Source organism: Wickerhamomyces ciferrii, contig 00047 (assembly GCF_000313485.1).
Source record: "Wickerhamomyces ciferrii WGS project CAIF00000000 data, strain NRRL Y-1031 F-60-10, contig 00047, whole genome shotgun sequence".
NCBI lineage: Eukaryota > Fungi > Ascomycota > Saccharomycetes > Phaffomycetales > Wickerhamomycetaceae > Hansenula > Hansenula ciferrii.
In genome coordinates this window covers 112,113-138,410 of record NW_011887693.1, presented here as the reverse complement: position 1 = coordinate 138,410, position 26,298 = coordinate 112,113, and the positions used below count along the sequence as shown (strand labels likewise).

The window sequence follows — 26,298 nt, the reverse complement described above, 5'->3', positions numbered from 1 at the left end:
AAATTCAAAATTTGAAACAGACGAATTAGGGCTCAAAAACTATTGTCGAAGATAAAGAATACTTCAATTACTACATTAAATGAATTTATAATATATATTGTCTATTTAAATTTGACACAATTTTAAAATATTTGTGAATTTGATTTATAAAATGATAAGGGACACACGAGTATAACGATCTTTATCTTAATATTAAAGAATATTTAAAAGTAATATTCCATAGTATAGTCAAGGGCAATCTAAGCAAAAGATGAGATAAGGAAGATCAATGTAATTCTTCCAGAAAATGCTTTTTACAAATTATCCAGCTATGGGATCACATATAAGCTAGGGTATATGAGCTTCGCAATACTATATTATCAGCATATCTACTTATAATTACAAGTGTTTAAATTTTTCTATATGAATGTTTCTATACTTATATATTTGGTATAAATGCTTGTTTATATTTACAAGATGATTCTTAAATAAGTTTCATGGTAACTGAATATAATAAAATTTGAATATGTTTATGACTTAATCATTTTGTTTCTAATACTTTTTCTGCTTCTTTCAATATTTTGGATTCTGAATTTTGTTTGATTTCAATGTTGGTATTATTCAACCTAATATTTTCAGATTTGGGACTTGAAGAAGATGACTGAGGTTCTTGTTGATGAGCTTGTTCAATTTTTTTTATTCTTTCTTTTAATTTATCCATAACTACATCTAATTCAACTTCATTCCCATTTTGATCCAATTTAAGAACTAAAGGTTTAACATCATCTGGTGGAATATAATCATCCAATTTGACATTGTATTCTTTTAATTTTCTTTTCAAATATTGAATTTCATATTGAAGAGTTTTAATATCATCTGCAACTGTTTCTCGTCTCGAAAGTTCTTTTTGACGTTGTCTATATGATTCAAACAATATAAGACCACCAGCAACAGCACTTTATAAAACATAATGTTAGCATTCTCCAATTCTAATAATACAGATGTGGGTTCCACAATACATACAATACGAATGTTTCAGATAAGAAATTAGCACCATTTTCAATAGCTCTTTTATCATTCAATGGACGAACCTTTGCCCCCTTCTCACCCATCAACTTCATCCGTAAGTTCACATCTGTTCTATGTACACGTTGGGCCACGGATATACAGAATTTTCTGAATGCTTCATGTTCTGTTGCTTGTGCTTTTATAACATTCTGAATCAAAAAAGTTTATGTTAGCATTTTGAACCGTTATAGATCTAAAGCAATATTGGGCACTTGGCGATCAAAAAACACCAAACCACTAGCAAGACAACCAGTAAACATACCGAGATGGGTTTCGAAATCTGACGTAGGAATAGACCTCCTAACTTTATACCAATACCACTCATTCGTCAACTTTGTAACTTTTCTATCTTTGCACTGTTCCTGGTTAATTCGAATTTGGCCGATGGGAAGTTTCACTCTTTATATTTCTGCTCTAAATTGTCGTGGCCGGTGGGAAATCAATGATAAACGAACAGCGAACAGCTTCAATTTAATCAAATGCTTTGAACTTGTAGACCGGTAACATCAACAAACTCTTTTGCTACAAATCATCAGAAGGGAATTCCATCCGGTCTCATAATACGGGACCCAAGCATCACTACAGAATGGATCAAGTCTCACAAAGGACACAGTTCATAATATACTCAGTGGTATGTCTCTTTATATCCTTTCCCCTAGCCGCTTGTATATGAGTTTCAATTACTAACATTAGATGTCCAGTTTAGTAATATTTTGGCTGCTGGGGTCATATGGCCAGTGGTACAGAGTAGCCCTACGTTCTATTCTGCTTCAGTCAAGCTTTCAGAAGGTGTCAGTATTATCGTATTGGCAAATTGGCTTGTGGTGATGGCTGCTATAATTGGTAAAGCACTACAGAGAGTTCTGTTTGGAGAATTAAGACTTATAGAGATTGATCACATATATGAGAGATCCAGATTCACAGTGTTGAATAGTTTAATTGCATTGACAATGTTTAGTAATGATTTTTTGTTAGTTTCAGGTATCCTGACATTGTTTTCATTGTTCATGAAGGTATTCCATTGGGTATTACAAGATAGATTTGATTATGTGTTCCAACATGCCACAATTCCTTCAGAAATTCTACGGACTAGAAATACATTCACTCTATTTTTATTATTATTTGTTGATTATCATTTAGTATACTCTTGTGTTGAATATTCATTTGGTAATAACCCTGATGTTTATTTTGCCTTTGGATTTGAATTTACAGTGTTATTCTTAAATTTGTTATTGTTAGGATCTAAAGTCTTATTAAATGCATATGAATTGGTATATTTGAAAAATCATCCAGATGAAGATGTTATGGAAGCTAAAAGTTTATATGTGAAGGTTTTAGAAATCATTCATAGTTCTTTAATTCTGATTATTCATATGTTTCTGTTATTCACTTTATTAGGTCCATATAGATATCCAATTTATTTATTCAAAGATGTTTTTTTCAATTTTCTCAATCTATACAGACAAATTGATTCATTGATTAAATATCAAAGAGCTGCTAAAGAATTAGATCTGAAATTACAAGATGCAACAGCAGAAGATTTATCTGATGATAATAACCTTTGTATTATTTGCAGAGATGACATGACTGTTGAAGGGGTTCGTAAAGGTGAACGAACTTATCCAAAGAAATTGAATTGTGGTCATATTATTCATTTGGGTTGCTTGAAAGGTTGGTTTGAAAGATCACAAGCTTGCCCAATGTGTAGAGCACCTGTATTTAACTCCACCAATAATAACAGAAATGGGAACAATAGCAATACCAATAATAACAATAATGTCAATAATAACCAACAAAATCAAACCCCAGTACAACCTCAACCTCAAGGACAATTGCCAACTCAAACACAATTACCTGGTGCTCAACAACAACCTGTAAATCACCAAACTCATAATGTTAGCAACAATACAACAGCCCCACTACCACCACCACCATTTTTAAATCAACATTTAGCTCATGGATCAGGATTTTTCCATCGTCCAACTCAAACAACAAATTTATTACATAGAAATGATGCAAATGATCATACATTGAGATTAAAATCAAATGCTTTAACTCCACCAGATTGGGTATTATTCAAATTATCAAATGCATCACCAAATAATGATGAATATCAAATTAAATTAAATGGTAATACTACAGCACAATTAAGAAGAATAACAAATGTTAATTCACCTTCAAGAATCACATCTGAACTTAATAAAAAACAAAGTAAACAATTAGAAGATCCTTCTATGGAAGCTATGAAAAATATACCAGGAGGAATTTCTGAAGATAATGAAAACACAAGAACTAGATCATCCTTAAATCAATCCACTGAGTTAATGGATGAAATTAGAAGATTACAAGCTGAAGTTAAAGAATTAGGGAAAGAAATTGATTCAATAAAGCAAAAACCAAATTCATCATCTAGTTGATCTGAGATGATCAAAATTTGCATAATTATGATGTTTATATTTTAACGATTTTAAAGAAGATTTTATGTTACATACGAAGAAAAAAAATAAATATAATATTTAAATATATTTCAAAATTGTTTCGTAAATTCATTATAAAATTATTCAAGTATCTATTATGTACAAGAATTCTAAATATTTAAGGAGATGATGTGCTTAAGCTTTTCGATGGTGAATTAAATTTATGTAATGATTCATCATCATCATCATCATCATCATTTTCAAAATTATTTCCTGAAATATCCATATCTATATCAAAATCATTATTTGGTTCAGTTTTAATACCATTCAAAGCATTTGATGTTGAACCATTTGATGGAGAGCTCATCATTGATTTATCAATTGGATCTGAACTTGTTTTATTGCTAGATTTTGAACCTTTTGTTTCTTCTTCCTCTTCATCCTCCTCTTCATCTTTATCATCATCTTCTTCTTCATCTTCATCATCACCTAAATTCATATCAACATCACTTATTTTACGTAAAATAAAATTTAATTCATTATTAACTAAATCTTCTGGGAAAGTTGCATTTTTTTCTTTAGCTTCTTTATAAAATTTTTTACAATTTTGAATAAGAATTTCAATTTTAGATTTATCAATTTTTGTTTCATGACATAATTGAGAAGCTTCTAATTGATAAGAAAATCCTTGTAAGAAAAAAAAAGTTCCATCATTAATATATGGTGGTTGTAAAAGCATTTCAGATAATTTATCATTAACTTTTTGGAAATCTTGTTTCATAATTAAAGTCCAAATTAAATTTAAAACAAATACTGGTGCAGTAATTTTTGATGAAATTCTAAAAGGTTGTGGAGTTTTCATAAAAGTTGGATGTTGAGATCTAGTTGGTGGATAAAAATTTTGTAACCAAGTTAAAAATTGTTCATCTTTAAATTGACCTAATCTTGTTGAAAGATTTCCAGTTTTCATTGTTTTCAATTGATAAAAATCAATAGAATTTTCAGGTTGAGTTTGTTTAAATTTTTCTTCTGATAATCTTGTTAATACTTCAATTCCTAAAGGCCATATAGACCTTATACCAATGAATGGTACTCTTATTAATATACTGAAACATCTATATGCAACATCCCAATTTCTTTTCAAAATATTTAAATGTAATAATTTTGTTAGAATAAATGTATGTTTTCTTGAATATGGTAATCTAATTCCCAAGATGTATGATGCACGATCACGAGCTAAATCATCTTCAATTGTATCAATATATGGTAATATTTCAAGACCTTGTTTTTTAATTTTATAACGGCCTTTTGATAAGGCAATTTTCGAACTTTTAGAACCACTTTCATCATCATCATCATAATTATTTCCATCGTCATCATCATCATTGTCATTTTGATCTTCATTTTGATCTTCTTGATCTGAGTTATTCTGAGATTGTTGATTATTTGATTGGAACAGTTCTTCATTAGCTGATTTCTTAGATTTCTTCTTCTTTACAGGTTTTTCTAGAAATTTGTCAAAATTTTTATTTATATGTTTCTCTTGTAACCAAATTTCATAAGTATCTTCTGGACCAAAGTCTCTTAGTCCTCTCAAATATTCACTATCTTCATATACTTTACCACCCTTATGCCTTTTGTTATCATGATCTTCATCACTAGCCTCGTCACTATCACCATCTTGATCACTATCTTCCTGTTGAACACTTTGAGCTTCTTCTTGTACCTGTTTAGCTCGTTCTTCTCTTAATCTTTTGGCACGTTTCTGTAAAAGTTTAGTTATATCTCTCGAGGTGTCTATATCCCGCAGCAGACCATTCTCAAACATCTCCTAATACCTTTCCCTCACAATACCCTTCACAAGATCATTCAACATCAATCATTAATAAAACTTGAGATGAGTATTAAATAATTTAAATTAAATTTCCAATTCCGACCTTCATTTGATGCATTACATAAGCATTCGCGAATCCCGAATTTCTTTGTTTTGGTTTCCAAAATGTAAACAAAAAAAACTGCAAAACAAAATAAAACACTTTGAAAGAATCAGAGATCCAAAGAACCAAAGCCAAAGAGAGCCACTCAGAGTCTACGAAAGGGATACAGGGAAGAGTCCACAACCACTCCCCATTGCACACAGACAGACCACCACAAGACAGAACTCACTAGTCACATCACACTCTACACAGAAGATTGGAAACCTGTGATATCCTTTGTTTGAGTTTTTTTTTTTTCGCCTGAAATTATTCTCTCTTAGTTAAAGTCAATTAATCAACGGGCAATTCAACCTTTCAACAACCTGTTCAGTTCATTTCCATCCCATTAGCATCGTCACCACCCATCCACTCTACAATGTCGGATATCAATAATAAGAAGAGATCCGCTGATGACTTGGTTGATAATGTATGTCATAATATTTATTTTTCATTTGTTTTTTGTTTATGTTTTTTGTTTACGTTTGGGTTTGCTCATATATAATGGGAAAACATCCGAACAATAAAAATGAAAATAAACATCAACAAAACAAATAAAAATGAAAAAATTTCAATTGGTATATTATTGAATTAATTTACTAACACTATATTTAGCTTGCTTTATATACTGATCCAAATGAACTTATAAATGCAGTGATATCCGTTTTAGCAGTCCCGGAAAATAAAACTGTTGTTGCTGAAAATTTTGCAAATGATAAGAATCAAGCTACTGAAGTTCAAGCTTATGCTAAAATAGCTGGGAATAATTGGACTTTTTATGTTAAGGCATTATCAGTTTCAATAGGAAGAAATACTGAACCAACAAATACTTTAACTTCAAGTCAAAATGATCCGAATTTAGTTGATATTGATTTGGGTCCTGCAAAAGTTGTAAGTCGTCATCATGCTACAATGAATTATAATTTTGAAACAAGAATTTGGGAATTAAAAGTCCCTGGTAGAAATGGTGCTAAAATTGATGGTGTTAGAATCCCTTGTGGTCCAACTGCTCCAGCATCTCCTTTACATTCAGGTGCAGTTGTAGATATTGGTGGAACTCAAATGATGTTTATATTACCTGATGCTCAACCTAAAATAAATCCAAGTGTATTACAAGCAATTTCATCAAAATTACCCAAACCTAAAAATAAAAGATTAAGTGTTATGTCTGGTGGATTAAATACTTCAACTTTTAATCATAATAATAATAATAATACTAATACGAGTAACGGTGGGTTAGATAATAATTTTGGTTCAACATCATTACCAACAACTTCTGCAACCACTGGATTTGGTACTTCAAACTTAAAAGGTTTTCAAATGTATAATAATGTTGATTCTGATAATGAAAGTTTAAATGGCGGAGGTTTTAATAAAGATAATGATTTATCAAAGGATGAATCAAGAGATATTAAACCACCTTATTCATATGCTACAATGATTACTCAAGCTATTTTATCAAATTCAGATGGTGTATTGTCATTATCTGAAATTTATGATTGGATTTCTTCACGTTATGCTTATTATAGATTTTCTAAATCAGGATGGCAAAATTCAATTAGACATAATTTATCATTAAATAAAGCTTTTGAAAAAGTTCCAAGAAGAGCAAATGAACCAGGTAAAGGTATGAAATGGCAAATTTCTGATTCTTATAAATCTGAATTTATGAAGAAATTTCAAAATGGTTCTTTATCAAAAGTTAGAAGAGGTTCATCAGTTTCAAGACAATTACAATTACATTTAGCTATGCATAATGATTTACCTGCAAGTCAAGCTACACGCCGTAAAATTCCATCTCAATTACCAAATAATGCAATTCAATTTACAAATACACCTCCAACAACTGCATCTTCATCATCAATTAATGGAATACCTTCATCAACTGGATCAACATTACCAACTTCTGTACCATCAACATCAGCATCAAATTCAAGAGGTGATGCATTATCATTTATGGTTGCAGCTGCAACATCTCAACAACCAACTTATGGATATCAACAAGGTCAATCAAATCAATCACAACCTCAACAAAGTTCAATATCATTACAAAATCAATATCAAAATCAACATCAAAGAGGTACATCTGATCCACAACAACAACAATTTTACCTACCCCCACAATTACCACCTTTACAACAACAACAAATTCCACAACCATCAACAACTTCAACATCAACAACATCATCTCAACAAATACCTACACAACAACATCAACCACCATCAACATCATTTCCCACTGGATCAACAAATGGATCAAATAATCCAATTATACGACAATCCGTTATAGATACACCAGGTACTAATAATACATCATTAGATGAAGGTAAAGATTCTCAACCAAATACTCAATTATCATCACCTTTAAAAAATGAAAAAACACCAATTAAAAATTATTATAATGAAGAAGGTTTTTATAATGAACAAGATGAATCTAATATAAGTCCATCAAGAAGATATGTTAAAGCAGTTGAAGCGTATACACCAGATCGTGGGGCAAAACCTTCAACAAATATTGGAATTGAATCACAATCGAATTCAAATATTAATAGTCGTAATAATAGTACAACAACTTTAAATAATGGTAATGGACCATCAAATAATAACAATAATAATACTAATAACAGTGGGAATCATAATCATAATAATAATGGTAATGGACAAATTTCAAATAATGGTAATCCAAATTTACAAAGTTCACCAGCATTATGGAATTTTGTTCAATTTAGTACACCATTACAACCAAAAGAACAAACTACACCAACTAAGAATGGTAATAATTTAAATAATAATAATGAATCACCATTAATTATGAGACAAAAAGTTAAAGATTTAGGTGATTTAAATAATGTTGATTTAGCTAAAGGATTTAAAAAGGAATAAAGATAAAAAATGAATGAAAAGTCAGGTACTTTTGTTTTCATACCTTTTCCTTTTGAAATATCTATAATTCTTTATTATTATTACTAAGTTTTAATTTGTATTTATATTATATTATGATTTACTTATATAGTTTTATTATTTGATATTTTTTATTTTTAATGAATGAAATTAATATATTTTATACAGATGTAATGATATAATTACTATAAATAAATGATAATCAATGCTTATAATTGATCTCCCAATTGCATAATACTAGTCTGTGGTCATTCTTATATAAATAACAAGATATAAACAAACATCTGAACATTTGGTTTATGATATTTTGACCATCTATTCTTAGCCCAAGTTGCTCCAAAATAACTTGTAGTTCATCATATAGCAATGAATGATTTTCCATAGCATAAACCCTTTACTAATAGATTTTGAGCCCAAAATCAAACATCATTCTTGCCTCATAAGGTTCTGAACTTGATCTTAACTGTTTTAAACATAAATGTTATGCTTCTTTTGATGTTTTGGTATGATTTTGATTAAACAATTATACAACAACCATTTTTATCATTAGAATTTGATTCTAAATTTTCCATTCTATTATTATTACTTGATTGATTATTTGATTGATTTGATCTTTCTAATCTATTTGAATTTTTTGTTATATTTGAAGTTGTTTTCTTTAATATTGAAGTACCAGTATTATTATTACCATTATTTAAATTTGGTTTTAAAGTAACATGAATAATATCACTAGTTTGTAAATTTAATTGATTTATTGATTCATTTTCTAATTGTTTACCTAAATGAATTAATCTAATTTGATTTATATTTAAAGGTTTTTCATTTGGATTTTCTAAATTATTAAAATCATTTGACCAATTTTCTAATAAATATTTCTTTAATAATGGTATATTTGAAGGGATTTTAGAAGTTTGTAAAGTTTCACGATGAGTATTTAAGAATAATAGAGTAATTGTTGACATTTTTATTCACTTATTTATTGGTTTTATCATATAATGTTGGTGTGTGTGGTTATAAATAGAACTATATTGTTTCATGATTAATTATGGCTTGATCCAATATATCCAAAAGGTCTAGAAATCGCAATTTTCGCGTAATGTCGCGGTTTTCCAAAAATATAAATAAACAATAAATACGAAATTATAAGCTAATCCATTGACTACATCAGATTATTGATTGTGATGGTTGTTTTTGGTGTAGTTGGTGGTGGTGATTTTGTGCTGAGAGTGAGTACAATGCTGTGTGTCTTTTCCAGAAGGAAATCTAACAAATACTGCAGGAGTTATTTACTAAAGTTGTTCCCATTATTGATCAAGGAAAATCAATTGTATGGATCGAAGACACTGGGACTGTACCATTTGGACAATTGAAAGACAAGTTGAATCATAATAAGTTGTCCAGAGTAGAGTATATACGAATCTTTGACTTGGAGGGGTGTATTGATACATTGGAAGAATTACAAAATCGTGATGATTGTGTATTGATTCTAAGTAATTTAGGTGGGATGTCAAAGAATCAAAGTGAGAATGATGAATTGGAAGGGAATTATCTTGTTAATGAAGTGATGATGAAGTTGAGAAGGAGAACAAGTGATTGTTATATTGTATTCCAATCATCTGGTATGTTGGAATACTTTGTAGATGAAATAGTGAATGTATGATTTGTTGTAATATTGATTGTAGATTGATTGATATTTTGATATTTTGATTATATGGTGTATATTGACACAAAATAGAGGGCATGAACTAATTATTAAGTCACATGATATAATAATAGGGCTCAGTAACACACACTCAAAGTGAACACCAGTCACAGATAATCCTGGTACACGCACACCACTCAACACACACTCACAGAAATTCAACAAATTGGTGTCCAGATGTCCCAGCTTATCTTGTTCTCGTTGGAACTTTGAAGGCTCTAAGCACCCGCTAGGCAGAGATTCGCCCTCTAGACAGAAGCTCTCCCACTGGACTCCCACTGGACTCCTCCCAGCTCTGCCTAAACCCAACTCCCAATGTGTCCCCTTCACAATAAATATTTCATCATGAGAAAATCTCAACATTTACACATTTTTGAAATACTTGAAAATATTTACAATTCATCAATTTAACGTATATTCATATATTCAAAATATCAACCACAAAATATGAGTACTTTTGAACCTGTCGTTGTCGTTGATGGTAAAGGTCACCTTTTAGGTCGTCTTGCTTCAACTGTTGCCAAACAAATCTTGAATGGTCAAAAAGTTGTTGTTGTTAGATGTGAATCTTTAAACATTTCTGGTGAATTTTTCAGAACAAAATTAAAATATCATGATTATTTAAGAAAAGGTACTAGATTTAACAAAACTCATGGTCCTTTCCATTTCAGAGCTCCATCAAGAATTTTCTACAAAGCTGTTCGTGGTATGATTGCTCATAAAACTGCTCGTGGTGCAGCTGCTTTAGAAAGATTAAAAGTTTTTGAAGGTGTTCCACCTCCATATGACAAAAAAAAGAGAGTTGTTGTTCCACAAGCTTTAAGAGTTTTAAGATTAAAACCAGGTAGAAAATATACTACTGTTGGTCAATTATCTGCTGCTGTTGGTTGGAAATACGAAAACATTGTTTCTAAATTAGAAGACAAACGTAGAGTTAGAGCTGCTGAATATTATGCTAAAAAGAAGGCTTTAACTAAAAAAGTTGAATCTGCTAAACAATCTCAAGCTAACTCTGAAGTTTCACAAAAATTATCAGCTTTAGGTTATTAAATTTAAACATCTTCAACAATGACAAATAAAATTTATTTTAAAAAATATTAATGTATATCTAGTTTTAAAATAAAGGAAACTTGGTTTTAAGGAATAATTATGTATAGAATCTACCATTCTTATTATCTATGCAATTAATTTATTATCTATGCTAATCTATATACAAATCATATCACTAGTATCAATAGTAAATACCACTACATCATTACCAATATCATACAATCTTTCTCATTTCTTCATAAACACCAAAAGTTATACAAGTTGCAGGTAAAACTCTTATAATATTTGGTACAATACCTTTATAAAATCCATTAATACCTTCTTTTAAATAAATTTTCCTAATCATTTGATTAATTGTTTTTTTCTGATAAATACTTTCATAATCTTGTAATCTACTTTTTAAAACTTGACAAGGATACATTATTAACAATGCAATGATCTTGGAGAAACAACTCATTGAAATATATTCTAGGAAATGTAATTTCCCCATATTATCATCTTTTCTAATTTGATATTTCAATGTATCATATATAGTAAATTGTAAAGCACCTTGTCCAACACCCATTAAACTTGGTATCAAACCTTTCCAAAACCCACGGATACCTTCTTCATTCAAGACTCTTAAAACACCATCTTTTATATTTGAATAAGCACCTGGTGATGATTTACTTGTACTTAAAATTCTTGTTTTAAGTACCCAAATTGGATTTGTTAATAAAGCTGTAAAACTACCTGCACCAAATGCACTTATTAAATATTGCCATGATTGTAAATTTGAATCTTTTAAAATTAAGGAATCTGATGAAGTTGATTGTTTATTTATTAGATCTTTAAAAATTCTATAACTTGTAAAATAAATTGACCATGCAGTTGAATTACCAATTATATTTAATGATAACCCTCTATAAATTTCTAAAAAAGGTTTTGGAGATGATTTAAATTCCTTAAGGATTTTTTGAATAGCTTGGAGATGAGTATTACTATTAATATCTAATTGAATTCTAATTTTAAATAAATCTAATGGATGTGTTATTGTTGTTGTTAAAAAACCAGCACTTAAACCTGAAAGTATTTCTCTTTGAGTAGATGTTAAACCCATGTATAAATAAAATGATATGATAGTAATAAATAGTGATTTGAATAAATATAATATCAGGACATGAGGTTTATATGTTGTTTGATCTAGATGGTTGTTGATGCTTTAGTTTTGGGTATTAATTAATAATATATTGATGACTTTCAAAGTGGTGAAAAAAAATTATTCGGATTTCGACTAATTAAGAATTATGAATAAATAAGCGAAATGAGTAGGAGTTATATATAGGGGAACATTGTAAGATTTTGTATAGTAATGTGTATTTTATTATTAGATTATTGAATTCTTTGATACTGGTTTCATAAACTAGCGTTTTCTCCCTGTGAATTTATCGTTATTCTATCAATATGACCAATATCAATATCAATATCAGCATAATTACAATCTACAACTTTCCAACTTTTATAATTCATAATAATTAATCATAAGCAGCTATGTACACCTAATAATTCATCAATATATAACCTTTCTTTCATCATTTTCTAGTTTCATCTTCCTTTTCATTTCCTTAAATTTAAACAGATGGTAAAGGAGATAATAAAGCTAATAAAGGTGGACGATTTGAAGTTTGTGACCAACCTAAGTATAAGACAAATGGAATCCAACCATAATGAGCAATGACTCTAGCGGAATCTAAAATTTTGTTGATACGTTCCTGAGAATTGTTGTTAGTATGTTATTTCTGAATTGTCTATGTTATCATTGGTTCATATTGCCATATTGCAATATTATGGGATATGATTGATCTAAAACCACCAAACACCAAAGAAATCAGGATCACATACTTTTGATTCGTCTGATAAAGCAAAAGCCATTTTCAATTCAATTTATACTAATTTAAAGTGACTTTAAGTTATTGTCAACTAGTAATAATATTGGTTTTACCATACTTTTAATAAGATCAAAACTTTTTTCGTCGAGATTTCTGGTTCGCGGGAAAATGGTTTGCACAGAAACACAATAAACTTTCAATATTTCAATATTTTAAATACTTTTAATTTATATGAACTTCAGATATTCATATCAACTACTTTCTAAATAATTAATAAATATCTATTTTATTTATTTTGAAATACACATAAATGTTAAGAATTTTGTTTTAAAGAAAGATCTTATAATAATAATTCTAATGGATTTTCAATAACTTCTTTTAAAGCTTTAATAAATTCACCACCTTTAGCACCATCAACAACTCTATGATCAAAAGTACCAGTAATGTTAATCTTATCATCGAAAATGAAACCATTTGGATTAGCATTATCTGGAACAGCAACTTTTGTTACAGTACTAATAGCTAAAATGGTTGATTGTGGTGGATTAATAATTGAAGTGAATAAATTAACTGCATGATTCATACCTAAATTAGAAATACAAATAGTACCACCTTGGAATTCTTCAGGTTTTAATTTATTATCTTTAGCACGTTTACCTAAATCTTTAACTTCTGAAGAAATTGTAACTAAACCTTTTGAATGAGCATTTTTAACAATTGGAGTAATTAAACCAGATGGTGTAGCAACAGCAACTGAAACATCAACGTTATTATATTGTCTAATAACACCTTCTGATTCTATCCAATGAGAATTAGCTTCTGGAACTCTTTGAGCAGCTGATGAAATAGCTTTAATTAAAATATCATTAATTGATAATTTATAACGATCATTAGCTTGAGAATTTAATGAAGCTCTTAATTTTAATAATTTAGAAACAGAAATTTGTGATGAAACAATATATGATGGATTTGTTTGAGTTGATTCTAATAAACGTTTACCAATGATTTTTCTCATGTTTGTAATTGGAATATCAGTATATGAAACTTCAGAAGTGGCAGCAGTAGCAGCGGCTGGAGAAGCTGAAGCTTGACCAGCACCTGAAGCAATGTATTTTTCAACATCTTCTTTAACAATTCTACCATTTGGACCAGTACCAGTAACTTGTTTTAATGAAATACCTTTATCTAAGGCAATAGTTTTAGCTAATGGAGATGCAATGATTCTATCAGTTGGAGCTGAAGAACCTGATGATTTTTTAGCTGGAGCTGAGCCTGATGATTCAGTTGGTTTTGATTCTGATTTTGATTCTTCTTTTGGAGCTTCTTTTGGAGCAGAATCGGATTTTGATTCAGCAGTGAAATCTTTAAAAGCTTCAACATTAGCTTTATCTTCAACATAAACAGCAATTGGAGTATTAACTGGAATATCTTTAGCACCAGCTTCAACAAGGATCTTAGCTAAAAACCCTTCTTCTTGGAATTCGAAATCCATTTGAGCTTTATCAGTTTCAATTTCAGCAATAGCTTCACCTGGTTGTAATTCATCACCAACAGCTTTATTCCAAACAGCCAAGTTACCTTGGGTCATTGTTGGTGATAAGGCAGGCATACCAATGATGGTATGTGGAGGGTATGAAGATTGGAAACGAACAGACAAGTTGTTGAATCTAGTGCATCTGAAGAGATTGTTAGTATTTGATTCCTAGTAATATCAATATCAGTATCCCATCTAGCAATGAATACTCACCTTGGAAGAGCACGGACAGCAGGACGAACTACCCTAGTGAAAGAGGCGATGGCAGACATGATGGAATATTTAAGGCCGTAGCTAATTGAACAGTATCGTTACGATTTGAAGTTGATTCAACAGCTTAAAATTAAAGGAAATGTATTAAAAGATCAAAACTTCACCGGTAAACAGTCAACCAAAAATCAATTTTAAATTTCTCCCACGCAAAATAAAATTATTCTTTGTAAATTTCGTGGGCAGATTCAAAACACACCCACTAATTTTAAAGGGGCAAAAATTAGCGCGAAAATTAAAATCTGGTGGTGCCATGCTTACGTCAGTGCTGACAAAGAGGTATAACCATTATTACCATTTTATTATTACTAGACTATATTACTATAAGTTATACTTTAGTTTATTGGATCTCACTAGTTGAGGGAATTCATCAACACCAAGTGAACTGGTATGACCCCATGGTTTCAATTGATTCTCCCGTTCAACAACTTGGGCAAAACATCCTAACCATCCATCTCTTGAATATTCTTTATTAACAAGATCTAAAGTCTCAGAGTGAATCAATTTACTAACAACTTCTAATCCTGCATTATCCAATACAGTGGAGATTTGAAGAATTAACCCTAACTGGGTTATATACCCTTTATCATTCAAATCTTGATGTCTTATAATAGCTTCACATACTGCATCTGCATAATCAGTATCATTATCAGTAGTCAACTTTGAAACCAAGTCTCTTGCTTTAAAAGCACCATAATATTCAAATGACATCTTTGTTTCATTCATATTTTCATCCGTTGTGCCCAAATCATGTAATAAACATGTAGTTAACAATACATCTTCATCTAATTCCCATTGAGGAAATTGATCTTTGATAATAGCTCTTGAATAAAAGAAAACTCTTAGAGAATGATTTAATGTTGGTTTGTTTAATCTTGTTGAAACATACTCTAGAACCTTAGAACTAATACCATCTTGTTTTTTGGGTAATGATAAATCTTTAATTGGTGTTGGATCTTGAGGATTTGGTATTGATTTGATGAAATCTCTTTCAATCTTAATGAATCCGTATTGTGACATGTTGTAAAACTACTTTGAATAGCAACTAATTCAAACAAAGATTAGAGATCATTCAATATTGTTTTTAAAAGTGATTATAAACATTATTTATATAAATTTTTAATCTTGACTAATTGCTTTCGTACTCCGCAACTCCAAACTTTATATTCGGAGTTGGTATTCCTAACGCAAATAATATTGAAGGTATATAAATCAAACATTCAAAAACCCAACTTTATATTTTAAAAACAATTAACATTACGACCATACCATAAAGTACTAATAGGTAATCCATCTAATCCATCACCTTGTGAAGCTTTATCTCTAAATAATTTCCCAACATCACCATAATCATCTTTTTCATTATCTTCTTCCCATTCAATTTCAATTCCATCATTTTTAATTATTGCATCTTTTGCAGTTTGCCATGAAAATCTAACAACTTGATCCCAACCAAATATTGGATCAACTGCATTATTAAGCCATTTTTTAGTATTTGGATCACTTGGATAACCTGATCCCCATGTTATTTCCGATCCATATAATTGATCTTTAGAATTATTTAATGAAAAATCTCTTGTAACTTTTGCACAAATACTTGCAGCACTTACAATTGGGTAAATAGAATCTGCCTTTTTAGCAACAATAATTTTTAAATTTGGGAATCTTTTCTGTAATTTTGCTTGATATGTTACTGGTGGTCCCACAGTATCAACAAAGATTTCTGTTAAATTAACTCCTTGGTCTAATACACCTTGAATAAGATCCATTGTTGCATCATGAGCTTGTTCATTTAAATTATAATTCCCAACGGAAGGTGGTCTTAACATACCTGATGAAATATCCATTGCTGTCATTGTTCTTGTAGACCAACCAATTTGTTCAAATAATTCACCTTCTTGGTCACAAATTTGTTTTAATAAATTTGTTCTTTTCAATTCATTAAGAGTTTTAGAATCTGCAAATCCATATTTTGATTTTAATATAGATTCATAATTTTTTAAACAATATGAAATACCATAAACCATTGGTCCCAATACAGGACCACGACCTGCTTCATCAACACCTAGGACACATGGTTCTTTTGGATTTTCCAAGATTACTTTGGGTATTGGAGTTAAAAAAGTTGTAGATTTATATGTATGTTCACGAGGAACTGATGGAGGTAAGAAATCTTGTTGAATTTCTGGTTGTGGTTGTGATGTTTCCACTATAGTTTCTGGTTCATAATCTTCTATTTCGATTGGTTCTTCAACAGCAGCAGCAGCACTCATCTTTTAGTATATATGATCTTGAAATTGTTTAGATCTTTGTTTATGGGTATAAAAGTTTAAAGCATATACGCGTTAATTTAAAATATTTTTCGCGTTTTCCGGGGATTACGTCAGAGCTTAGATTGCAAAAATATTTGTTCGAAATCCGAAATTGAAAGATTATTCACTTATTAATTACTATTGAAGAATATCTAGATCAATAAAGAACTTATACAATGTTCAGATCATCTTTAAGAACTATTTCTAGAGTTTCTACTCGTCAATTAACTAAATCATCATTCAAATCAATTCCATTACAACAAAGAATCATAGGATCAAATCCAATAATAACCAAACAATATAATAATAGATCATACGCAACAAATGCATCAGATTTAGCAGCTCATCCAAAAGTTCAAGAATTATTTGAACAAATGCAAAAACATCCATCCATTTTAAGTTCATTACAAGATATAAGAGATGCTATAAAATTTAAAACTGAACAATCAATTATAAATAATGGTGAATTAAATGAATCAAAATTAATTGAAATTTTTAAAGATCCTGAAGTTTTAGAATTATTTAATAAATTTTTCAATGAAATGACTAAAGCTGGTTTACAAATTACTGATCCAAAACAATTAGATTTCTTACATGCTTATATTGGTTCACAAACAACCTTATGATTTATAAGTACAAACGGAATTGAATAATCTTGTATATATCTATATTTAATGTATTTATTGCGGAAAATGAAGAGTTCGTATGATATACATCAAACACTAACAAGTAACGTATTCAACTATAGAATATTGACTTTATTTCAAGCTTTAAAGATGTTATATACTAAATTAATAAGTATGAGGTTTTAAATTGAGTTGATTGTTGCCCCATGACTAATTATTTAATTTCTCGTGCAAAACATAAAAATCAAAATTACAAATTTGAAACTTACACTTGAATTAAAACATTTTAAATTCGTTAACTTTTGATAAATAAGACCAGCATATGACAGTGAATGTTTCCTCGTTTTTGGAATTCGAAACATGTTACATATCCGTTAACTTGCCCAAAGAATTAGTTTATACATCATCACTATATTATTAATGCCTACTTGTGGAATGAAATCATCAAAAGTTGAGCTAATTAGTAATTTGATGTTAAGTATTGATAACCTATATATAACAATAGATTCAATACATAATCAACCTAGAGAACACATTACTATTGTGAGTTTGACCTTTGAATGTTTCTTATAGCTCCATATCTTGTGTTTCTTTGTGCTAATATTTTTCATATATTCTTGAGTTTTTGTAGGCTAATTCGATCATCGCTATCAAGGAATATCTACCAGTTACTTGATTTATTGAGCACTAAGATCACTTCAATCATTAGATCCAAGGGATACTAAGTTTAGTTAAGAACATATGTACTTGCAGCAGCAGCAGCAGCTGGATCTTAAAACATTACCCTCTTTTAAACCAATTCTTTTTAGATGTCGCTTATAAAAGCTTTCAAAGATCAATACTACAGCTAGCACTCTGGGAATCCCTCAATCGAGCCTTGGATGGTAGAACCAGTTGTATGATATGGAGTGAATCACATGTGTAGGTGGTATTATTACCGAATCATTGATTTAACATTATTAAGTCTTCCATTTTTCTGTTTGGCAGGAACCCATATTTTTGAATTAGATGACCAATGATTTGTGATTGGAAACACTATTTTTTTTCAAAGTGTTCAATTATATATTGAAATCTAATAACTTCAAGAAACTGGACAGTTTTTGAATATTAAACCACAATATATTATTACAATCAATATACAATACTACATCAATGAAAGATCATTTGCATAGTGTGAGTTTGACCTGTTAACTGTTAACGGTCTTATGGCTTCCTATACTTGATTCTTTATGATTATATGTTTTTTCCATAAGCTTAGTGTAACTATATCTGTAGTCAATTCCTGTTAGATATATGATACCTTAAAATACGTATCTAATACGATTATTCAATTGAGGTATATCGAGTTCTACATTGATCAATTGATAGTACTTATTTGGTTTCGCGCTATTGATTGATCAAACAAAAACATAAAAAATTTATGAATCACGAAGTTGAAACCCATAAATATTCCACGTTCAAATATTTTGCCATTGCGCCTAGCCGGACTTTTTGATGTGAACTTTTCCATGGTATATCCGTATTTGACACTATGATGCAAAACTATTCTGTTCTGTTGGAGGGCACTTTCAAAAGGCAGTTTACAAGCGTCAAAAAAGCCTAATTCTTCAGCGATATCATTGATCAGATCAACTTGATCATACGCACTGAAGCTTTTGATTTGAATAATATATATTATCGTTTATTTATAAAGACCATAATATACAACAATTCACCAAAGGATCATTATCTAGTCTGTGTTTGACTAATCAAGGTCTTATAGCTCCCTAATTTTGATTCCTTTATGGTTTATTATATTTATGAGCTACAATTTTTCCATTTTCGTAGCATTCATAAAATTTCATATATATATACAAGCGTTCATATCTATAATCTATTGTTTTAAAACATCATTTAAAGTACCAAAAGTTAAAACTTCTTCAATTCTATCTTTTCCACTGAAAAACATACTTAATCTATCAATACCAATACCCCATCCACCAGTTGGTGGCATTGACCATTCCATTGATTTAACATATTTAGAATCTGGTACTATACTTTCATCATCATTAAATTCATCTTTCATAGATTGTTGTAATTTAAATTTTAATTCTTGTTCAAATGGTGAATTTTCTTCTTCATATGCATTAACAAATTCCTTTCCCTTAATAAATAATTCAAATCTACGAGAAATTTCATAATTTTGATCTGATGAATAGCTAATGATGGTAGATTTGGCTAATGGTGACATTATTGCTGGATGATGATAAATAAATGTTGGTTTGGTACAAAGTGGTTCAATGTAAATTGATGCTAATTTATCTAACAATTGTGGTGAACTTTTAATTTGTGGTGGTTCAATATTAATCTTTTGAAAATATTCTAATAATGAATCTGGATTTATTTCTTGAGGGAATTTAATACCAGTTTGTGATTCAATAGTTGGTATGAATTCTAATTTTTGGAAATGAGAACCATCTTGATTAATTAATTTAATAGCATCTTGTGATTGTTCAAATTTTGAGACTGCTTTGGAAATATCATGGAAAATTAATTCAGTCATATTCATTAATTCTTCTAAATTTGTAAAACTTTGATAAAATTCACATGTTGTAAATTCTGGATTATGTGTACTATCAATACCTTCATTTCTGAAAACTTGACCAATTTCATAAACTTTATCAAATCCACCAATGATTAGTTTTTTCAACCATAATTCAGGTGCAACTCTTAATTGTAAATCTAATGGATTCCCCTTGGAATCTTTTATATGTTGAGATGATGTTATAAAAGGCGTAGCATTTGCACCTTTTGATGAATTTGATATTATTGGTGTATTAACTTCTAAAAATCCTTTATTATTTAAAAAATTTCTTAAAGTATTTATAATTATTGATCTTATAATTATTGAATTTTGTGAATCTTTATTAACTAAATAATCAACAATTTTATTTGAATGTCTTTTTTCAGGATTTGATAATTTTGGTGGTAATGGATGTAAAGTTGGTGATGCTAATATAATTGAATTTGAACATTTTAATGATAATTCACCAACATTTGTTATACCTGGGAACCCTTTTGCTATAATAAAATCACCTTTTTGGAAATGATCATGATGTTCAGAGAATTCTTCCTTGGTTAATCCAATCATTTTATTCATTAAAACTAATTGAATTTTTTGGAAATCTTGAATAATATCAATAAATACCATACCTTTACCAGATCTTCTTATACTTTGAATTTTACCTTCTATAGTGTATTCTTCATCAATTCTTTTATTTTCGGGCCATTGGAAATCCACAAACTTTTGACGAAATTCAGGTATTCTTAATCTGTTAGCATCTTTGAATCTTATTTCATTTAATGTCTTATAATATGAATTTGGTGATTCAGATATGATTTGCTTTCTATTGGCAAATTCAGCTTCTTCATTCTTTGCCAGCAAAGATGATGAATATCTCTTAATCACAAACGAATTCTTTGTAAATCTTGGTAAAGATCTCAACATGATCTACAACTTTTTCAATATTTCAACAAAAGGTTTTACAAATTTATATTTTCCATCTATACAAAAACAGGTATTAGTATGAACTCTTCCAATAGAAAACACAGGAAAAGAAGCACACCAACAATCACTTTCGAGCTGTCCCAAGGCAACCAAACAACAAATCAACTATAATTATTATTTATTGTGAGTTCAGAGTGTACTAGATCTTTTCAGGGACGGTAATTAAACAATCCTCAAGACGATAACGCAGTATAATTTATTCCTCATCATTTCAAGCCCACGAAACGCATCGAAAGCGACAATAAGTTGTGCTCTCTTTTAGCATTCAAAATAACTTACCCAGTGGAATATAACCCAGTAATTCAACAACAATCTCTACTTATTTTCACAAATTGAAGTGTAACAAAACAAGTTTGAATTCAAATTTTCATATAAATTTTTTTTTCAGCACTTTTAAAATCCGCGAATTTCCTGAATCTGATTTTTGTTTTGATTTCAATGGACAATAATAAACACGAAATTGAAAATGTACTAAAATTAGGGCTTCAAAAGAACAAAAGTCATAAAAAGGAGGAACAAGGACAAGAAATCAGTTGAAATGGTGAGTTTAATTGGAAAATTTAGACTAGATCACATATACTAACTTTTTCCCCAGGATTTCTACGCTGCTGAAGAAGTTGACGGTGTGCGATTCACTTGGAATAGCATACCAACAACAAAAATCACATCAAATAGACTCTCAGTACCAATTGCTTCGTTATATACCCCTTTGAAAGATAGAGAGGACTTACCTATCATCCCATCAGAACCTACAGTGTGTCGTCAACCTTGTGGTGCTATTTTAAACCCATTTGCTGTTGTTGATTATAATACTAAAACATGGAATTGTCCAATTTGTTCTGCAAAGAATACATTACCAGCTCATTTTTTCACACAATTCCCTCCTCAATGTGATCCAAGCGCCTCGACTGTGGAATATATTCTTACAAGACCACCTGCAATCCCACCTATTTTCTTATTTGTTGTTGATACATGTCTTGGTGAAGAAGATTTTGATGCATTAAAAGAATCTTTAATGATTAGCTTAAGTTTAATTCCACCAGAATCATTAATTGGTTTCATTTCATTTGGTAAAAATATTAATCTGTATGAATTTACCAATGGAGACGTTTTAAAATCTTATGCTTTTAATGGTGCAAAAGAATATACCACGGAGACAATTTCATCAATTCTGGGATTTATTTCATCAGATTTAAGAAATCCAACACAGGGAGTAAATCAATCTGCATTTAGATTTTTACAAAATACAAGTTATGCAGAATATCAATTAACTTTAATTTTGGAAAATTTGAAAAAAGATTCATGGTTATATAAATCAAATGAACGTCCATTAAGAGCAACTGGTTCTGCATTAAATATTGCAACAAGAATTTTAGAAAGTGCATACCCAAAGAGTAGTGGTGCACGTATTATGTTATTCACAGGTGGTCCAGCAACTTATGGACCAGGTATTATAGTTGATAATCAATTAAAACAACCAATTAGATCACATCATGATATTGAAAGTAATACAAATAATGCAATTCATTATAAAAAAGCTAAAAAATTTTATTCAACATTAGCAGAAAATTGTTCAGAAAATGGTTATACTGTTGATATTTTCATTGGTGCTTATGATCAAGTTGGTCTTTATGAAATGGAAGCATTAAGTGATAAGACTGGTGGTTTAGTAGTTTTAAGTGATTCATTTACAACTTCAATTTTTAAACAATCATTCCAAAGAGTTTTCAACAAGGATAATGAAGGTTTTTTAAACTTGGGTTTTAATGGTACATTAGAAGTTAAAACTTCAAAACAATTAAAAATTTCAGGATTAATTGGTCATGCAACTTCACTGAATCGTAAAACTTCAAATGTTTCAGATAAAATTATTGGAGTTGGTGAAACAAATTCATGGAAATTATCAAGTATAACACCAAATTCATCATATGGTATATATTTTGAAGTTGAAAATTCAGAACCACAAACTGCATTTGTTACAAATATAGGTCCAAGTGCTCTTGTGCAATATTCAACTCATTATACACATTCAACAGGTACAACAAGATTAAGAGTCACTACCGTGGCAAAACCAATTGATATAAATGGAGATTTATCAACATATTTTGATCAAGAAGTTTCAGCTGTCTTAATTGCAAGGGAAGCTGTCTCCAAGTTAGAAAAATTAGATGTTTCAGATGTTTTACTTTGGATTGATAAAAAATTAGTTTCATTATTAAAAGCAATTGGAGAATATAGAGTTAATCAACCTGAAACAGTTAGATTATCAAATAATATTTCATTATTCCCACAATTTATTTATCATTTACGTCGATCACAATTTTTACAAGTTTTTAATAATTCACCAGATGAAACTTCATTTTATAAACATGTTTTCTTAGATGGTGATACAACAAATTCATTAATTATGATTCAACCAACTTTAACTTCATTTTCACAAGATTCAGAAGAAGGTGAACCTGTTCTTTTGGATTCATTATCATTAAACCCAGAAAAAATTTTATTATTAGATACTTTTTTCCATATATTAATTTATCATGGTTCTACAGTAGCAGCATGGAGAAGAGCAGGATACCAGGATATGGAAGAATATGCCTCGTTCAAGGAATTTTTAGAAGAACCACGTCATGAAGCTGCAGATTTATTAATTGATAGATTTCCATTACCAAGATTTATTGATACTGAGGAAGGTGGATCACAAGCAAGATTTTTATATTCAAAATTAAATCCATCCACGACACATCAAACTATTGGTGGTAATATTGGTTCTGGAATGGGAGTTATATTAACTGATGATGTTAGTTTACAATCATTTATGGAACATGTTCAAAAATTAGTTGTTCAAAGTAAATAGAGATATTTAGACAATAAATAAAAATGCTACAATGCTTTCTTATAAAAGTAAATCATTATATTGTAAAAACTAAAAAGATATATATTTGGGAAGTATATGTGGCCTACTTGATAACTATCTAAGCATCATAAGTAGTAGCAGAAACATCACCACCTCTACCAGTCCAGTTAATATGGATGTATTGATCTTTTGGTAAAGTTTCAGAAGCAAATTCTGGTAAAACTTTAAAAGTATGAGCACCAAAATAATCTCTTTGAGCTTGTAATAAATTAGCTGGTAATTTAGCTGATCTATAACCATCATAGAAAGATAAAGCAGTTGAGAAAGCTGGAGTTGGGATACCATATTTAGTAGTTAAAGCAATAGTTGATCTCCAACCTGATTGAGCTTTAGTAATAGCATCACTGAAGAATTTGTTAAATAACAAGTTTTCTAAATCTGGGTTTTCTCTATAAGCAGCAGTAATTTCAGCTAAGAAAACTGATCTAATAATACAACCACCTCTCCACATTAAAGCAATAGCTGGGTTATTTAATTTCCAACCATATTCTTTAGCAGCTTCTCTAATCAACATGAAACCTTGAGCATAAGAAATGATTTTAGAAGCATATAAAGCTTGTTCTAAATCATCAACAAATTGTTTTCTATCAGTAACAGCATCTTTAGTAATTTCAGGACCTGGTAAAATTTTTGAAGCAGCAACACGTTCATCTTTAATTGAAGATAAACATCTAGCGAAAACAGCTTCACCAATTAAAGTAACTGGAGTACCTAAATCTAAAGCATTAATAGCAGTCCATTTACCAGTACCTTTTTGACCAGCAGAATCTAAAATTTTTTCCAATAATGGAGTACCATCAGCAGGATCATTATAATACAAGATATCTCTTGTAATTTCAATTAAGAATGAATCCAAAACACCTTTATTCCATTGAGCGAAAACATCACCAATTTCTTTATTTGTGAATCCACCAATTCTTTTCAAGATATCATAAGCTTCAGAAATCAATTGCATATCACCATATTCAATACCATTATGAACCATTTTAACATAATGACCTGCACCAGCTGGACCAACCCAATCACAACATGGTTCACCATCAGATTTAGCAGCAATAGATTGGAAGATATCTTTAATATGAGGCCAAGCTTCTTCAGCACCACCTGGCATTAATGAAGGACCATATCTAGCACCTTCTTCACCACCAGAAACACCTGAACCAACGAAATGAATACCTTTTGATTTTAATTCTTCATAACGTCTATTTGAATCTGGATAATGAGAATTACCACCATCGATAATAATATCATCTTTTTCTAAATATGGTAATAATTGTTCAATAAAAGCATCAACAGCTGCACCAGCTTTAACCAAAAGGATAATTCTTCTTGGTCTTTTTAAATTATCAACCAATTCTTGAATAGATTTAGCACCAATGATTGATTTACCTTTAGCTTCATTTTCAATAAAATGATCAACTTTTGAAACAGTTCTGTTGTAAGCAACAACAGTGAAGCCGTGATCAGCAGCATTCAAAATTAAATTTTGACCCATAACGGCCAAACCAATAAGACCAATATCACCACTGGGTTGAGTGTTAGTAATTGGATTCAAATGTGATGCAATTTGTTTTATTCTATTCATAATTATCCTAGTATAAAGCTATTGAGAATATAATCAATTGATTATTCTTGATAATCTTTATATAGCAAACTCCACCCATTTTGTAACCGTGGGCAAGAGAATGAATGAATGATCATGAGAAGAATAAAGTGGTGTATGTGACCATTGTAATTGTCATTGATTGATTGTAATACATACGTTGGAGCAGACATGATTGTAGATAGTTTAGATAATATACCTTGATTCAATTGTATTACGCTAAAGTAAAAGGTATTTATTCAGGATATGTCCATTATATATAACGATCCCAACGGGCCACCAATTTCCAATGAGAGAACAAATTTTCGGAAAGGGCAGAGGTTACCCGGTTGGTTGCGGATTACACTGAAGCGAACACGAACTACGAACTACGAACGAACGAAGTGAGTAGTGAGTAGTGAGGGAGTACTAGTAGTGTTAAAGGGTGTGGTTGGTGATGGTTATAGTGTTGTAGAGGGGGTTGTGTTGTGTATTATATTGTTTGTTGTTGTGTTGTTGTTTGTGTATTGTGTGTTGTGTTCAAGTTCTTATGTT

At 30.0% G+C, this 26,298-nt stretch overlaps 15 protein-coding genes across 15 annotated transcripts; 6 read left to right on the top strand and 9 right to left on the bottom strand.

The window, feature by feature from the left end:
• Positions 1–520: 520 nt before the first annotated feature.
• BN7_2056 (OPA3 family protein) lies at positions 521–1,100 on the bottom strand (the record flags this gene model as incomplete). The annotated part of the gene is made up of 2 exons (XM_011277389.1): positions 521–935; positions 1,003–1,100. The coding sequence occupies 2 exons, from the start codon at positions 1,098–1,100 to the stop codon at positions 521–523; spliced, it is 513 nt and encodes a 170-aa protein (XP_011275691.1).
• A 533-nt stretch (positions 1,101–1,633) lies between these two features.
• Positions 1,634–3,464, top strand: HRD1 (E3 ubiquitin-protein ligase HRD1; the record flags this gene model as incomplete). The annotated part of the gene is made up of 2 exons (XM_011277388.1): positions 1,634–1,678; positions 1,749–3,464. The coding sequence occupies 2 exons, from the start codon at positions 1,634–1,636 to the stop codon at positions 3,462–3,464; spliced, it is 1,761 nt and encodes a 586-aa protein (XP_011275690.1).
• Positions 3,465–3,642: 178 nt separating this feature from the next.
• RRN11 (Rrn11p) lies at positions 3,643–5,292 on the bottom strand (the record flags this gene model as incomplete). Its single annotated transcript, XM_011277387.1, has 1 exon — positions 3,643–5,292. One exon carries the CDS (start codon positions 5,290–5,292, stop codon positions 3,643–3,645), a length of 1,650 nt encoding a protein of 549 aa, XP_011275689.1.
• Positions 5,293–5,816: 524 nt separating this feature from the next.
• On the top strand, positions 5,817–8,320 carry BN7_2053 (Fork head protein; the record flags this gene model as incomplete). The annotated part of the gene is made up of 2 exons (XM_011277386.1): positions 5,817–5,867; positions 6,053–8,320. The coding sequence occupies 2 exons, from the start codon at positions 5,817–5,819 to the stop codon at positions 8,318–8,320; spliced, it is 2,319 nt and encodes a 772-aa protein (XP_011275688.1).
• Positions 8,321–8,853: 533 nt separating this feature from the next.
• BN7_2052 (uncharacterized protein) lies at positions 8,854–9,300 on the bottom strand (the record flags this gene model as incomplete). Its single annotated transcript, XM_011277385.1, has 1 exon — positions 8,854–9,300. One exon carries the CDS (start codon positions 9,298–9,300, stop codon positions 8,854–8,856), a length of 447 nt encoding a protein of 148 aa, XP_011275687.1.
• A 219-nt stretch (positions 9,301–9,519) lies between these two features.
• On the top strand, positions 9,520–9,998 carry BN7_2051 (uncharacterized protein; the record flags this gene model as incomplete). The annotated part of the gene is made up of 2 exons (XM_011277384.1): positions 9,520–9,568; positions 9,655–9,998. 2 exons carry the CDS (start codon positions 9,520–9,522, stop codon positions 9,996–9,998), a joined length of 393 nt encoding a protein of 130 aa, XP_011275686.1.
• A 489-nt stretch (positions 9,999–10,487) lies between these two features.
• Positions 10,488–11,090, top strand: BN7_2050 (60S ribosomal protein uL13; the record flags this gene model as incomplete). The annotated part of the gene is made up of 1 exon (XM_011277383.1): positions 10,488–11,090. The coding sequence occupies one exon, from the start codon at positions 10,488–10,490 to the stop codon at positions 11,088–11,090; it is 603 nt and encodes a 200-aa protein (XP_011275685.1).
• A 214-nt stretch (positions 11,091–11,304) lies between these two features.
• On the bottom strand, positions 11,305–12,189 carry FLX1 (flavin adenine dinucleotide transporter FLX1; the record flags this gene model as incomplete). The annotated part of the gene is made up of 1 exon (XM_011277382.1): positions 11,305–12,189. The coding sequence occupies one exon, from the start codon at positions 12,187–12,189 to the stop codon at positions 11,305–11,307; it is 885 nt and encodes a 294-aa protein (XP_011275684.1).
• A 1,109-nt stretch (positions 12,190–13,298) lies between these two features.
• On the bottom strand, positions 13,299–14,567 carry LAT1 (dihydrolipoyllysine-residue acetyltransferase; the record flags this gene model as incomplete). Its single annotated transcript, XM_011277381.1, has 1 exon — positions 13,299–14,567. The coding sequence occupies one exon, from the start codon at positions 14,565–14,567 to the stop codon at positions 13,299–13,301; it is 1,269 nt and encodes a 422-aa protein (XP_011275683.1).
• A 516-nt stretch (positions 14,568–15,083) lies between these two features.
• Positions 15,084–15,782, bottom strand: BN7_2048a (DNA damage-inducible protein; the record flags this gene model as incomplete). Its single annotated transcript, XM_011277380.1, has 1 exon — positions 15,084–15,782. One exon carries the CDS (start codon positions 15,780–15,782, stop codon positions 15,084–15,086), a length of 699 nt encoding a protein of 232 aa, XP_011275682.1.
• A 221-nt stretch (positions 15,783–16,003) lies between these two features.
• Positions 16,004–17,035, bottom strand: RNH201 (ribonuclease H2 catalytic subunit RNH201; the record flags this gene model as incomplete). Its single annotated transcript, XM_011277379.1, has 1 exon — positions 16,004–17,035. The coding sequence occupies one exon, from the start codon at positions 17,033–17,035 to the stop codon at positions 16,004–16,006; it is 1,032 nt and encodes a 343-aa protein (XP_011275681.1).
• A 215-nt stretch (positions 17,036–17,250) lies between these two features.
• On the top strand, positions 17,251–17,700 carry DPC13 (Dpc13p; the record flags this gene model as incomplete). The annotated part of the gene is made up of 1 exon (XM_011277378.1): positions 17,251–17,700. The coding sequence occupies one exon, from the start codon at positions 17,251–17,253 to the stop codon at positions 17,698–17,700; it is 450 nt and encodes a 149-aa protein (XP_011275680.1).
• A 1,873-nt stretch (positions 17,701–19,573) lies between these two features.
• Positions 19,574–21,187, bottom strand: MSK1 (lysine--tRNA ligase MSK1; the record flags this gene model as incomplete). The annotated part of the gene is made up of 1 exon (XM_011277377.1): positions 19,574–21,187. One exon carries the CDS (start codon positions 21,185–21,187, stop codon positions 19,574–19,576), a length of 1,614 nt encoding a protein of 537 aa, XP_011275679.1.
• Positions 21,188–21,685: 498 nt separating this feature from the next.
• BN7_2044 (uncharacterized protein) lies at positions 21,686–24,101 on the top strand (the record flags this gene model as incomplete). Its single annotated transcript, XM_011277376.1, has 2 exons — positions 21,686–21,715; positions 21,843–24,101. The coding sequence occupies 2 exons, from the start codon at positions 21,686–21,688 to the stop codon at positions 24,099–24,101; spliced, it is 2,289 nt and encodes a 762-aa protein (XP_011275678.1).
• A 118-nt stretch (positions 24,102–24,219) lies between these two features.
• Positions 24,220–25,746, bottom strand: GND2 (NADP(+)-dependent, decarboxylating phosphogluconate dehydrogenase; the record flags this gene model as incomplete). The annotated part of the gene is made up of 1 exon (XM_011277375.1): positions 24,220–25,746. The coding sequence occupies one exon, from the start codon at positions 25,744–25,746 to the stop codon at positions 24,220–24,222; it is 1,527 nt and encodes a 508-aa protein (XP_011275677.1).
• Positions 25,747–26,298: the final 552 nt, after the last annotated feature.